Source organism: Lagenorhynchus albirostris, chromosome 11 (genome assembly GCF_949774975.1).
Source record: "Lagenorhynchus albirostris chromosome 11, mLagAlb1.1, whole genome shotgun sequence".
NCBI lineage: Eukaryota > Metazoa > Chordata > Mammalia > Artiodactyla > Delphinidae > Lagenorhynchus > Lagenorhynchus albirostris.
The window spans coordinates 92,809,452-92,825,422 of NC_083105.1; the positions used below are offsets into that span (position 1 = coordinate 92,809,452).

General features: G+C 37.9%; 1 protein-coding gene across 1 annotated transcript; it reads left to right on the plus strand.

Annotated features, from left to right (window-relative positions):
• The first annotated feature begins 620 nt into the window (after window positions 1-620).
• On the plus strand, window positions 621-15,717 carry WBP11 (WW domain binding protein 11). Its single transcript, XM_060166826.1, has 13 exons — window positions 621-752; window positions 1,404-1,537; window positions 2,500-2,626; window positions 3,146-3,177; window positions 4,046-4,139; window positions 6,979-7,175; window positions 8,087-8,220; window positions 8,430-8,629; window positions 9,225-9,416; window positions 11,385-11,489; window positions 11,925-12,215; window positions 13,355-13,537; window positions 14,709-15,717. Exons 3-13 carry the CDS (start codon window positions 2,563-2,565, stop codon window positions 15,140-15,142), a joined length of 1,926 nt encoding a protein of 641 aa, XP_060022809.1. The 5' UTR covers window positions 621-752; window positions 1,404-1,537; window positions 2,500-2,562; the 3' UTR covers window positions 15,143-15,717.
• The last annotated feature ends 254 nt before the right edge of the window (window positions 15,718-15,971 follow it).

The following is a 15,971-nucleotide window of genomic DNA, read 5'->3' on the forward strand; positions in this document are numbered from 1 at the left end:
ACAAATATCCCCATATTTCCTCTTCAAAAACACGAATCCTGTAGATTAGCACTCTGGGATTCTAACACGGGCACTGAATTGCTCAGGTCTACAAATATTCTTTGTGTAAAAACAACTACTCAACTTCCAGGCGCACAGCACGCTAGCGAAGCGCATCTTCCGGGGATTCGTTTTCTAACGGAAACTCCCGAAAGATCGCACGCGCTTACGTCATGAAGGAAACAAAAAACCTACAATACACAATTCAAGGTGACAGGCACAGCGCTAAACATTTCCCTATCGGTTATCCGCAGGCCTCTGGCGTCTCAATAAATGGAGCTCCCGGAAATTAGGTCAGAATGCCTGCGGCGAGGTAGGACAGTGGTCCCATCAGCCAATCATATATCCCCCCCGGGCTTCATTTTCATATTCTTATTGGGCTAGGTAAGTGTCAATCAACATGAAGCTCTTGTACTGCGTAGTGAAGGCGGGCTTTTAGTCTATAACCAACCAATTCGGTACTGTATTGTAGCGGAACACACTCTGGTCCTGGAGTTCTTGGTTACTCTCTATGGTTCCAGGGCGAAGAAACGCTGAGATCTTCGGCCCGTAGGGACAGGAAGTGACGTAAGGATGGCGGAGGGGCGCGAGGTTTCAAGATGGCGGGGGCTGGTGGGCTGATTGAGAGGCAGAGGTGAAGGGCCCTACGAAGTCAAAGAGGCCGAGAATCGTCCCCTCCCCGCTTCTCATAGCCCCAGGAGCCCAGCAGAAGTGTGAGTGTGCGGGATCGTTCCGCTCCGTTTTTTCATCTTTCCCGTCTCTTCCCGCGGCCCGCGCGGTTGCCTCGGGGACACCAGGCCCTTCCGCCCTGCTCTTCCTCTCAGCAGTTGGGGTCTCCGCGATCGCGGACTAGGGGATCCCCTGGGGCGGCGCGGCGTCCAGCGGTCAAGCGGCTGACTTCGCCCGGGTCGGTCAGCGCCGCCTCCTGACGTTGCCCGGTTGGTTGCCTTAGGCTTGATGTCCTGCACCTCGAGGCAGGGTCAACTGTCGCTGTGGTTTTGGCAGTTGCTAATGCTGTTGGCTCCTATGGTGGACCTGGGCTCCGTCTCTTTGTAGCCTCTTTGACTGTTGAGAGTTCCCCTGAACAGCCCCGTGACTCGATTTTCCTATCACCTCTGCTTTGAGATAGAAAAGTAGTCTGTGCATGCAAACTAAGACTCCAGTGTCTTCTGTAAAAATTTTCTGTACTTCGTGTCTATTCTAGGTTTCAGGTGTGGGAGAGGAGGGTTAAAAACACGGGCCTGAGGGTAATTGAAAGAGGGAGGCAGAAAAGATCCAGGCCATCAAAGATGTAAGAGCTTCTATTTCTGCTAATTTTGCTTGTTTCCGCTTCCTTCTCCCTCGCTCCCGGTTTTTCTGAGAAGGAAACCCTTGACAGGGCAAATCGGTTGCCACTGGAACAGCTTGGAAGCTTTTAGCAGAAAGCAAGGCAGTTGAACAGTTGCTGAAAGACGCATTCACCAATAAACTTGCCTGACAGAATCTTCATGAGGGAAAGGTGTAATTCTGTGGTCTGCTAAAAAATCTACCTCATGATCTTACCTTTCCCACGCTTGAAAAGTGTCTGCTTTCAAAAGGAAGGAAATTTATCACCTTTTATTATTGGAAAGAGCAAGTATCAAAAAGCTAAACCTCATTCATTTGGAATGACAGGAAGAAGGGATATAATAGTGTTTCGGTTAATTAAAATGTTGATTTATAAAATAGGTTCCCTCAAACACAGTTATCCCTTTCGGTTACCTTAAAAAATACAAATCAGGAGTCAGGTAGGCATTATTAATAAAATATCTTAATGTTGATGTTTTTAGAAGATCTCTCATATAATATCAATACTTTATTTTGAATATTTGTGTTTTTAGTTATGGTTTAAGATTCTGCTTGAGCGTCAGGAATTACATCTGAATTAGAACTAAATCTGAATTAAATAGGCTTAAATTAATGAGTTCTTACTGTCTTAGAGATGATGGGAATACATGCCAAGAAACCGTGGAGAGAGGCAAGGCTGAGCTGTTTGTCGTTGAGCCCAGATCATTACCCTGTTCCCTTTTTATTCCTTTTTCACCCTACATGTAAATAAAGGGAGGATATAGGAAAAGAACTAATGGCTTCTCATCTACATGGTTTATGTCATATTGTTGAGGCATTTTTTGATTGATTTTTTTCAATTGACGAGTCAGTGCTGTGATCCAGAAAAGAAAGTTAATTGACGACTTAATGATATTCATAGTGGTCTTCAGACCCATTACCATTATGTTATAAATAATAATAGGAATCTAATTTTTTGTGGTTAGAGAAGTTGAGGCTGTCTTTCCTGCACACTAAAGTCAAAACTAGGGAAAGAACAAGGTCTTAATAATAAAAGTTTCTTTTCAGAGATTGGTAGGAAGAAAATTTTATAAATATAAAAAGGAAGAAATTTTGTAAATCTAGGAAAAATAAGCTATTTTTTTATCTTTGCAGGTTTTTAGGTTTTGTTTTTGTTTTGTTTTTTAAACAAGCAAGTAAACCACACAAATTGTCAACATGGGACGGAGATCTACATCATCCACCAAGAGTGGAAAATTTATGAACCCCACCGACCAAGCCAGTAAGTGTCCATTAATGTGGAATGATGAAGAAGAGGGGTGGTAAAAACTGTAAGCTTTAGGAAGTGTACTTTATTATTTCTTAATTATAAGATCAGCAGTGTTAGGAGGTGTCAGTTGTATAAAGTTATCTAGTGTTCTAGTGGGCACATGATTAAAACTTTTAAGCATGAAAAAAATTAGTACCCGTGTTTCTAATTTGATTGACTTGCAAAGTAGAATTGGCAATTCTCTTTGTATTTGGAATTTTGAACAAATTGTTTTGCAAGTTCTTATTTAGTATTTTATGACATCTTTTCAGATTCATAGTTATTTTTTAAGGAACTTAAAAATGTCTTGAGACATTTTTGGTTGACATAATTGGAAGGGTGCTATTGGCATCTAGTGGGTAGAGGCAAGAATGCTGCTAAATATCCTACAGTGCACGGGGCAACCTCGGACAGTAATCTGTATTAAATTGGAGAAAATGCTAATGTTCAGGATTTTAAAGTTTTATATTCTTCCTCTCTCCCTCTCTTAAGGAAAAGAAGCTCGGAAGAGAGAATTAAAGAAGGTACGATTTCAGAAGCATCCTGTTAGATATAAATGTTGTTTGGCACATCTTGTTATTTGAGATGAGTGGATTTAGAAAGCATTTCCAGTTATTTTCCAGAAAAGATATTTTATGCTTCTCATAACAAACCGTAAGATTTACTAAGCCAAAATACTGTACTTAGAAACTGAACTGAAATAATTTTGTAGATGAGCTCATGATGGGTTACTGTAACATGGTTTATTTGATTACCCTTCCCAGTGACTTAAATAAATACTTAAAAAAATAATTCTCTTTTGCTATTTATTATAACATACTGCTTTGTTAGAAGCCACTGAGTTAGTGAATGGAAGTAAATGTGATGATAAATAGCTTTGTACATCCATTTTCTTGATTATGTAGTTGTTGAGTTTGTGGCAAAAAGCTTCCCCAGAATAAGAAAGGGTTTACTTTTTAGTATCATACCTTAACACATTGAGAGAACCTAGATTTTTAATAGTTTTCAACTGTTTATTCTTGTTTCATTGCTGACATTAAATTTCTGCAAAATTTTTCTCTAATGTATAATTTTAGAATTTAGCTGCAAACTTTGTTTTAAGAAAAAAAACCCTTAAAATACTTAAGTAACTGCTAAGTCTCACAAGGTTAAAAAGAAATACTTGCCTAAGAAAACACTTCTAATAAATAACATTTATCTTTTTGTCTGAAGTTGAAACATTTTGGGGAGTAAGAAATTAATTACATAACTCTGTTTCTGGTGGTTGAAACAAGTGATCAGAAACCAAGGAGAAGTTCAACTTCAGTTTACATGGATTGTTGAAACAAATTGAAACGAAAACTCAGGAGTGTTCAGCTTCTTTAAATTCTGCTCTTTTTTCATTTTTCTAAGAACAAAAAACAGCGCATGATGGTACGAGCTGCAGTTTTAAAGATGAAGGATCCCAAACAAATTATCCGGGACATGGAAAAATTGGATGAAATGGGTAAGAATTTATAAAGTGCTGGATTTTACAACAGGGATAATAGTCTGATACATAGAGGCAGGCAGGTAATGAGTGAAACAGCACAGACACAAGAAATATAGAAAAGCTTATGGCATGTGATGCTTAGATTTAGTTTTAGAGTTAGAAGAACAGTGGGGTGAGGGGCTATTACAAACTGGAAAGCTCATCTAGAATAAGAGGGAAGCCATTCTTTAGCTTTAGCTAATTGTTTTTTATAAGTTAACAAAAGCCCAGTTTGGCTTGCTCATTTTTTTAAGAGAATACTAAGTCTGGATTTTGAAATCACCTTGGGGTTTTTTTGTTTTGTATTTTAATATTGGCAACTACCATTTAAATCTAAATATTGGACCACCGTGAATATAAGTCAATTTCCCATCTTTTCCAATGAGAAGATGCAAAGATAATTGACCACTTAGTAAGGATATAGAAGAAATCAAATACTTAAAATCAAATTTTAAAACTATCGTATTAGGATTTCTTCCTTTTTCACACTTAACAGAATAATTTTATCCAGTCTCATCATGTGCATCTTCAATATCACTGCTTTGTCATAACTGGAATCACATGAAATAATTGCATGTTGTCTTTTCTTGTATCTGAGTTGCTTGAGAATCATCTGTGATGCTGCCATTGGAAGTTTTATCCTAACTCACAAAAAAGTTTCTTTAGTTTAACCAAAACCTCTTCAAAATAGAATGCAGTTTTACCAAGTTCCAAAGATCCTATAACATATTTAATTAACCTTTACTTCCCTTATTTATATACTTTATACTTGCAGGTATGTGAGGGAAAAAATCCTAGAAAGTATTTTTAACAGAACATTATACAATTAAGTAAAAGTAGGAGTCAGAATGGTGCAAAGTGGCGTTAGGTAGTTATAATTAATACAGAGGACGAGTCACAAAATGGATTCCATATTCAGCCCATTCTCTTAACTTTAGAACATGGAGTTTTTCATTTTCCTTTTTTTTTTAGTAGCTTTCAAACATCCAAAAATAAAATAGTCTAACTAACTCCATGCTTTTCAGCTGTCAAATTTTTGCCAATTCTGTCTTCTGCCCCCTGCTGTTTTTCTTTTTAATTGCATGTTAAAGTGATCTTTACAAGTTTTGTTTACAAAGGTTTCCAAACAAGTTTGGTGGTTTGCCTAAAAAACAGAGATAGTGAGTAAAAGAGATACAGTGGAACTTCTCAATGATGCATTAAATGGGGTTCAAAAAATCCAGTTATGTGGGGTTATGGTATTACAAGCTTTCTGAAATAATGTGGCAGAGCCTCTGCAGCCAGCCTGGGCAAGAGTTCTGGGTCAGGCTGTATCATCTCGCGTCTTTCCCAGTTCAGCTATAACTGATTCCACTTGTTGCCTGTTCTAAATATTGGTAGGGACAATTCCTAGCCCTAGGATGTCAGGATATTACCTACTGAATGACCCCAAATTGTATAGTAATACTGAGGTTTATTGAGCTCTTACCTTGCTACATACCAGGTTTTTTCCCCACGTTTTCATTTAATCTTCATGACAACTGTTTTGGGTAGGTGTATTGCCCCTATTTTACAGATGAGGAAACTCAGGCACAGAGATGTTATGTACCTTTCTCAAGGTTATACTGTTAGGAAGTGGCAGAGCTGGGATTTAAAGTCAAGCGTTTAGCACTTTCATTAATCACACTAGGAATAGTGTGGTTTGAGGCCATACTTCTAGTTTTGAGTAAGTCATCAAGGTTAATAGTTAATAGGATTTAAGAAAGATGACAATTAAGCTTGTGATTCTTTTAAGAAAAAAGAAGGAACACTATTCATCACAGCTCTAATTACAATTTATAAAACTCAATACAAACTAAGCAGAAAAAAGTATACCTTGACTCCCATAATTGGGAGATTCTGGAGGGAAGCTTGTCTCAAAAACCCAGATATCATTAGCAAGACTGTCCATCTGTCTGACCACTCTCTGTCAGCATACTGCTAGTGAATTTCTTGGTATAGAAGGTGGAATATGTGTGTGGAATTAGTGGTGGTTGAGAGATGAGGCCATAGACTGCTCTAGTTTTATTTCATTCCTGCTTGTGAGAGCTTCTCTCTCCCATATTTAAAATCTCAGAGGAGGATCTGGTCCCAATTTGGATCGTATGCCGATTAATCTCTGAGTCAGTTAGTGGCAAGGGGGATGGAGGGAGGCAGGTATGGTTGACTAGGCAGGCCTGGGAGTCCTGTGCTAATCTCTCTTGGTCCCTTTAGGGACCTGAAATTAAGCCCCATGTTGAACACATGGGAGAGAAAGACTTATATGGTAGCTAAACAAGGAATACTAACCCATATAAAAGTAATAGTTGAATGGTAAGCCAGACACCACTGGATATTTTATTTGTGTTCTCATTTGATCATCAGAGCTTGATTGTGAAGTAGTTGATGTCTCCATTTTCCAGATGAAGAAGCTGAAGATCAGAGAATTCAAGTAAAATGCCAGAGATCTCAGAATTAAATGACAGAGCCAGTGTAGCATGTAAACCCAGGTTTGTCTGACTGAAGCTTCACTATATCAGGTTGTTAGCATAGAGGAGTGAAAATTGATTTTTATTACAATGATGATAAAGTCAATTAGGTGACATTTCTTAGAAAAGGAAGTAAAATTAATGGTCTTCTTAAAGGGGTGGAATTTTAATAAATAGTGCATTTCTTTTGACAAGAATATATCTGATGTCTGGATCCTTTTGAAAAGTTTTAACATATAAGGAGATTTTTATTAAATGATATAGCCTATTGATACCTAGACAAAGTGACTTTTTTGTATTTAATTTCATAATCTGCTCTTTTCTCTCAGAGTTTAACCCAGTGCAACAGCCACAGTTAAATGAGAAAGTGCTGAAAGACAAGCGTAAAAAGCTACGTGAAACCTTTGAACGAATTTTACGACTCTATGAGAAAGAGAATCCAGATATTTACAAAGAATTGAGAAAGCTAGAAGTAGAATATGAACAGAAGAGGGCTCAACTTAGCCAATATTTTGATGCTGTCAAGGTAAATCAAGTTTCTTTTCAGAGCTAAACTAAAACTTTATGTTTAGATCTGCTCTTAAAGTTGTTCATGGGAGACCTGATCGTGTTGAACCACCTCCTCTTGGCAGTTTCTTGTCAACTAAACATACACCTCCCCCATGAGCCAGCAAATATAAATCTGTGTATTTATACAAGAGAAATTGATCTACCTGCCAATACAGTAATAGCTGAAGAGTGGAAACAGCCCAGCTGTCCATTAAGAAGATCATGGATCAGCTGTTATATATTCATAAAATTGAATACTGCTCAATGATAAAAAGGAATGGTCAACTGATACTCAAAACAACATGAGATTTAAACAAATTTTTTTAATGGATAAATCTCAAAAACATGCGATCCTTTCTTCATGGTTATGATTCCACTGAACACCAGCAAAACTAATTTACGGAGGAAAGATTTTGTATCAGTGGTTGCCTTGGGACAGTGTTAGGGATTGATTGGGAGGGAGTATTAGGTATATGCATTTGTCAAAACTCATTGGATTTGTACATTTCATTGTAAATTTTGCCTCAAAATAAAAATGTAAAAAAAAAAACAAATGGTAAAGTTTTGGTAAAGTAGGTAGTATGGGTCCCATTTTATAGATAAGGAAGCTAAGGTAACTTGCTTAAGTCATACAGCTCATATGTGACAGAAATTCAGCAAAGGCAGACTAATTTTAGAGCCCACGCTCTACCACTGAATATATGTTATTCCGAAGTTTCAGTTGATTGGCAGTCTTTAGCAATGTTGACTTGCAGCTTTGTATTCTTGTTTTTCATGATATTTGTGTTAGGTGGAAAGCAAATCCAGGTTCTGAAACAGCTGATGTTGAATTTTTAGTGTTGAGTTTGGGGATTACTCTTATCTATTGAAAGATTCTCCCTGTTTCAGAATGCGCAGCATGTGGAGGTGGAGAGCATTCCTTTGCCAGATATGCCGCATGCTCCTTCCAACATCCTGATCCAGGACATTCCACTTCCTGGTGCCCAGCCGCCCTCCATCCTTAAGAAGACTTCAGCCTATGGGTAAGGAAGTGGTAACAGAGTCAAACAGCGTGTAGTAGAAGCGTCTCTTGACTGTCCTGTGCCAAAATTAATGCAGTGGGAAATAAAGGACAGTGGGGATATAAGCAGTTCCTCATTTGATTAGATATGAAATGAGAAATCCTTTGAAAATTGTTCAGAAGAGGAAGTAGATACCTCATTAATGTGATTACTGTACATTTTCTTTACAGACCTCCAACTCGGGCAGTTTCTATACTTCCTCTTCTTGGACATGGTGTTCCACGTTTGCCCCCTGGCAGGAAGCCTCCTGGTCCTCCCCCTGGTCCACCTCCTCCTCAAGTCTTGCAAATGTATGGCCGTAAAGTGGGCTTTGCCCTAGATCTTCCCCCTCGTAGGCGAGATGAAGACATGTTATATAGTCCCGAACTTGGTAAGGAGTTCCTTTTGCTCTTAGAACCTTTCCACTATCATTTTTTATGTTGGCTGTTGAACCATCTTTTTCACCACCCTCAGAGCTTGGGAAATAAATGAGGATAGCATGTACATACCAACAGATGGATAAATCATAGAATCTACCCAAGTAAAAGCAGCATGCATAAGGAAGTATGGAAATGTTTGTTGTGTTTTAAATTATACTTCTTGAAGATGTCACTCTCTTACCATCAATTCCTTAAGACTTGGATAACTTGGATACCCGTTTCCCTTTTAGCTTTATCATTATCAGACTAGAGCATCCTTGTATACAGTCACAATGATTGTGTATGTGCATGTCTGTATGTAACCTTCTAAGTAGAATTTGTTTTCAAATTTGAACCTTTTAGAAAAAAATCTTACATTATCAAAAAGAATTTAAAACGATTGTCAAGTGAAAATATTGTCAGACTATATGAATAGCTGAGATCATACATAGAAATTTTTAAAAGAAATTATTTTGAGTTAAATAGCCTGATTTTCTGTATTTGGGGGTACCATGTAGTGGAGGATCCACATGTATAACTTGTTCCGGCTTCCTCCTCCCTTTTCAGCTCAACGGGGTCATGATGATGATGTTTCCAGCACCAGTGAAGATGACGGCTATCCTGAAGACATGGATCAGGATAAGCATGACGACAGTACTGATGACAGCGACACTGACAGATCAGATGGAGAAAGTGAAGGGGATGAATTTGTGCACCGTGATGATAATGAGAGAGAAAACAATGAAGAAAAGAAGTCAGGTATGTGCAGATGAAAATTCCATGATATTGATCAATAAGAAGCACACAAGCCTAAGGTCCTGATTTATTAATGGATCTGTGAAGGCAATTGTGAGGTCCTTGAAAGGAGGGATCAATGCTTTATTCATCTTTATATTTCTAAAATCTCAAAGTTGTTGACACATAGTAAGTACTAGATGGATAATTATGAGGGGGAAAAAAAATCTAAGCAGTATATGTAATTAAAAAAAAAGCCTATGTGGTAAAGTCCACTTTTGGGGAAGAAGATAGCTATTCTTAGCTATTCAACAGCATAAAGATGTTCTGTCATGGATATGTATAGGAAAGAGAGAATAACCACATAATTGTATCAAGAAAACCACATGGGTGTTTTTAATGAGTCTGTTTAAATATCTATATTCAAAGCCCTTTAAATTTTCTGTGCTCGTGGTATCTTACATGAACGAGAACCATAGTTAACATAAAGGTACACCTGTGAGTGGAGTCATGATTTAATGGAAACATGTCATACTTATAATGTGTGTTATGTGTTTGTTTGATTATGATAAATTCAGACTGAGTTACATATACTTTTAGAAAGAAGCTATGGCATTCATCAAGAAAATTTACAAAATGTATAGTTTGTCACATTTCAGTAGTCTTGGAGCTTCTTTGGTAATTGTTTTTGCAGGCTGCAACACAGTATATATTAGTAATACTACTGATATTAGTATTAATAATGATAAATTTTTCTCCTGATATTTCTTAAGAATCATTATTGCAAACCAGAAAGCTAGTTTAAAGGGGTGGATAGAGCTGGTAATGAAAAATGATAGAGGACACTTAAGGTAGGACCTAGTACTTTAAAATATCAATAGAAAGTTGCTAGAGCCACAGCAGTTCTTTTTTTCTCTAGACTGTGATCATTTGCCTCATTTTCCTTTTTTTCAGCCAACTAGTTTTTTTTGTTTGTTTTTACTAGTTAGTTTTTCTTATATATATTCATCAGTGCACATGTGCTGGAAATGGTTATCCTAACTATAATTTGACATTCAGTTAATAATTGAGTTTCTACTATATGCAAGGCATTTTTCTAGACACTAAGGATGCAGAGTAAATAATACTGAAGCCCTGCCCACGTGGAACTTCTATCCTCCTGTAAATGTTTACCGTCTAAGAATAAGAATGCTCCTAATACTGCACCATTTAGCATGTTTAGGTGTCTAGTGGAGAGCCCTTGTCAGGTTAAGAAGTTTCCTTCTAGTCTAAGTTTGCTAAGAGTTTTTATTATAAATACTTCGTACGTATCTGTTGGGTTGTTATTATTTTTCTTTCAGTTGTTTATTGTAATGAATTATATTCATGGCTTTTCTAATGTTAAACCATTTTGCATTTCTGGGACCAATGCTGCATGTTTATGATGTATTTTTCTTTTAAAACACTATTGAATTCAATTTGCTTGTATTTTATGTTGGCCAGCAGGTTAGTTTTGGTATTAGGGTTATGCTAGCTTCAAGTTGTGGGTAGCATTCCGTCTTTTCCTGTGCCCTTTTACAGTAAATTTCTGTAACTTAACGTTTGGCTGAATTTTCTCGTAAAATTATTTGGGCCAGGTGCCTTTGAGGGGCTTGCTCTTTGACTACCATTTTAATTTTTTATGTTCTGATCTTATCACTTCTTTGACCAATTATAAGTAAGTTATATTTTTCTAGAAAATCATCTATTATTTTAATCTGGGTGTTTGATTTTATTGGCATAAAAATGTTAATAGTATTCTTTAAATTTTTTAAATTTGTAACTTTGAAATCACTGTAGCATATATTTACCATCAGTTGGCATTTGATTTACTATCTTTAATATGGCTATGTCTCTCTGCCAAGTAGTGGGAAGCAATTATATCTAGTACTTTATAGCGTTTGTCTTATAGTAAGCATATACTGAATTTTGTTGATCCCAATCCACTCCATTCTCCCTTCTCTGACCCTTTAGGTCTGAGTGTGCGATTTGCAGATATGCCTGGGAAATCAAGGAGGAAGAAGAAGAAGAACATGAAGGAGCTGACTCCTCTTCAAGCCATGATGCTTCGAATGGCAGGTAAGGCAGGGAAAGAACAGCGAATCACCTTTTGGTATTTCCTCCTGCCGGTTGCTTTACATATATTTTCCTATTTAATATGTCAGCAATCAAGTAATAAATCCTTGTTTTTCAAAAGTCAAGGTTTGGAGACATAATCCTTGTTTTTCAAAAGTCAAGGTTCAGCTGCCCAAAGTTACATGACTAGTAAGTAGCTGGTCTGGCATTTAAGTTCAGGTCTGTCTTGTTCTAAAACTTGGGCTCATTCCACTCTGCTACACTAGCATGGATAAGTAGAATACTATTTTATTCTTGCGTTATCTAAGTATTTTATTGAAGAAGACTTGATTGTTAATTTTAAGAAAGCATTTATTGAGCATGTGTTTCAGGCATCGCTGTTTTACAGGCTGTAAGAAATGAGTCAACTCCATGTGCCTAGTTTAAAATTTCTTTCAGGTCAGGAAATCCCTGAGGAGGGACGAGAAGTAGAGGAATTTTCAGAAGACGATGATGAAGATTCTGATGATTCTGAAGCAGAAAAGCAGTCACAGAAACAGCATAAGGAGGAATCTCTGTCTGATGGCACATCTTCTGCTGCTTCACAGCAGCAGGCTCCTCCACAGTCTGTTCCTCCTTCTCAGATACAAGCACCTCCCATGCCAGGACCACCTCCTCTTGGACCACCACCTGCTCCACCTTTACGGCCACCTGGACCTCCTACAGGCCTTCCTCCTGGACCACCTCCAGGTAAGTACTTACACGTTGTAAATAAATAAGTCTAAATGTGGTTAAAATGAAGTTATTTCAAAAAATATACATCATTAGTGTTGATGATTTCTTGTTTCCTCCTAGTGTAATTCCCTAAGAAATCAAGATTCTCAAAGGATAAGCACAACTTGCTCATTCCTACAACATTGTTTGCAAGTCATAGTACTTCTGACAGCCATCTTTTTCTCCAAAGCTCTTCCTTTTTCAGGGTTAGTTCTGATTTTAGTCGGCAGAAACCTGGAGTATGTAACTGGGAGTTTCTTTAGTATTAGTTTTTTTTTTTTGGTTTGTTTTGCGGTACACGGGCCTCTCACTGTTGTGGCCTCTCCCGTTGCGGAGCACAGGCTCCGGACGTGCAGGCTCAGCGGCCATGGCTCACGGGCCCAGCCGCTCCGCGGCATGTGGGATCTTCCCAGACCGGGGCACGAACCCATGTCCCCTGCATCCACAGGCGGACTCTCAACCACTGCACCACCAGGGAAGCCCAGTATTACTTTTTAATATGACAAGTTGATCCAGTTCTGAGTTGGTAGCAAGCAGGACTAGAGCACAGTAAATACTGTTGTGTATCCTTCTTTGGTTGGGAGTTTTTGGATATCAGTGTAATCATTATAGTTAGAGACAGAGTCATCAGTGTTAATCAAGTCTTTGGCTTAAAAGTTTAAAAAAGTTTATTTACAATTTGAAACAACATGTAAAACTTGTTGGCTAATTATGATTTTAGTCCTTCATCCTGTAGTCAGCCAATTACATCTTCAGTTGAGTTCATCCTCTTCTGATTGGTGCAAAGCAAAATTACCTTTCTTATGACATTCTCAGTGGTCTTTGTCTGTATATCTTAATGAGTTTCAGGGGATCCTTAAAGCACCCTGCTCTATATTCCATTTTCAGCTTATATTGGAACCATTTAAGAAGTCTCATCTTCATATATTTCCAGCCCAGCAGAGCTGTGATTTTGTCAGTGCTGGGAAATAAAGAGAAATGGTCCATAATAAATGTTGAAGTTACCTGATTTCAGGTTAACGTGATAAGTTAAACTAAATCTCAGTCACCTTATACCACAGTTACTACTTCGAATATATTTGTTTGACATTAACTAATCACTTTTCTCTTTTTAGGAGCTCCTCCATTCCTGAGACCACCCGGAATGCCAGGGCTCCGAGGGCCTTTACCCCGACTTTTACCTCCAGGACCACCACCAGGTCGACCCCCTGGCCCTCCCCCTGGTCCACCTCCAGGTCTGCCTCCTGGCCCTCCTCCTCGGGGACCCCCACCCAGGCTACCTCCCCCTGCACCTCCAGGTGAGGCATTGATTTCTATGACAAAAACTTGTCTACTATATATCTCATTTGCTCTAAGACATTTTCACATTTCAATATCCTGAAATCAAGGGGTATCTTAAAATGGTGGTTTTTATTTGCTTTTGGCATAGATTGAAGTTGAATTCTTCCAGAGGGTATTTGCCTTTGATTCTACCTATCACATGAGGGACTTTTTCCAGCCACAGAACACTTTGGATTAAATTCTTCATTTAAGACTTTTTTTTTAGGACTACACTTAGAATTGTGAAGTCATGCCATACATCTGCATGAGTATCAACTGAGTTTACAATCACAAGGGAGATGTTTTTTTCCATTCTCTTTACCCAGTATCAAGGTTAGATATGCAAATTTCCTTGTGGTCTTCTTAGATGTGACAGGTATGTATGGTTTACTACACTGACTGTCTCAGTTTAATGTGAAGGTCTCCTTTTAAGCTCCTCAGCTTGGACTTGAACTTTTTTTTTCTCTCTCAGTGGTATTTGGAATAATTATGAGTCTGTATAAGCAATAGCATCTTAGGTTTGATGAAATTTGGTATTTTATAATCACAATCTTAAAAGAGGCATTTGGAGAAATTAAATCTGCACTTCCTGGTAAATGATGATGGTATGTCTGAGCCAACAATAAGACGTGAATTCTTTTCCAGTAATGGTGACATTTTGTGATTAGATTTTCTCATTCCAGGGTTAAAATTATATTTCCTATCCATTGAGTTACCTTTTGAGGGGGAGAAGTGTTGTGCAAATCAGTAAATAACGGATGGGAATCAAATCCCCAACCTTCGTTCTGATAGCATCTGTGATCTACAGGTAGAATAGAATCTTGGACTGTCAAATTTCAGATTTGACAATTTGAGATCATATTTGAAACCAGTTGATGTTGTTAATTTTACTTTATAAGTTTAAAGGAGCACATTATTGAGAGAGGAAAAAACATAAGTACAGGGATACAAACAGAAGGTGAATACTGTTTTATAAAAGATATTCTTTACTATCAGAATATATTCCTGAGTTTCAAATAGCAAACAACATGATTTATTTTCTATAAATTTTCCATTTAAAAAAATTGTCAACCTATGTTTTTAACATCCTTAATAGTAGTTAAATTTTATCCTTGTGGTATTCATCTGCCCGTTTTCTCCTTCATTTAGGTATCCCTCCACCTCGTCCTGGCATGATGCGCCCACCTTTGGTGCCTCCACTTGGACCTGCCCCACCTGGGCTTTTCCCACCAGCTCCTTTGCCGAACCCGGGGGTTTTAAGTGCTCCACCCAACTTGATTCAGCGACCCAAGGCGGATGATACAAGCGCAGCCACCATTGAGAAGAAAGCCACAGCAACCATCAGTGCCAAGCCACAGATCACTAATCCCAAGGCAGAGATTACTCGATTTGTGCCCACCGCACTGAGGGTACGTCGGGAGAATAAAGGGGCTACTGCTACTCCCCAGAGAAAGTCAGAGGATGATTCTGCTGTGCCTCTTGCCAAAGCAGCCCCCAAATCCGGTCCATCTGTTCCCGTCTCAGTACAAACTAAGGATGATGTTTATGAAGCATTCATGAAAGAGATGGAAGGGCTGCTGTGACAGCTTTTGATGCTAGAACAGGCTTCTGTTCACATCAGTGGTTCATGGAGAGAGAGGCCCTTATTCAGCTTAGGTGAAAGAGCCACTTTCACTGTCAGGGTATTTTTAATTTCAGTTCAAGGAATATCCTAAAGTTTAGCCTTGTTCAGAATTTACTGCATATAAAAGGGTATTTCATTCAAAATAGATTGGTTATTGAAGCAGTGCTGCTAACATCCATCCCCTTTCATACCACCATTTTCATCCCACTTCTTCCCCTACTCCAGTTCCTTGGAAACTTGTCATCAAGGGGATCTTTGTTACTTATTTGTTTTGATTCTCGTGTGCTGTGGGCACTGGAGTAGAGATTTCTAAAAAACCAGTTTATTTCACCCCATCTTGCCTTTCATGTTTGAGTTATTTTTAATGTTTTCTTGTAAATATTTTGTAATATTGTAGTGAAATGGGTCACAATGTCATTTCCTAATACAAAGCAAGATATGTGGGAAGAAAATGTACAATTCTTTGATTAAAATTATTTCCCACTGACCTGAACTTTAAGTGTTTCATGGAATAAATAAATAAATGTTCTACACCAAGACATCCTCTGTGTTACTGATAACGTATAAACATAATATGTGTTTTATGGGCAGAAAAGAAGCAAGTATTTAAAACTTGGGTTTAAGGAACTACCATTTCTGGTATGGAATGAGAATTTTATTGAAAACGTGGTTAACATGTTAAGTTTTAAATTTTAAAGGATGAAGAAGAGATAATTATTTTCCTTTAGGTTTATTATATATTAGCTTTGGAGAAATTGAGAGGGTTTATATATTGCTAAAAAGATGAG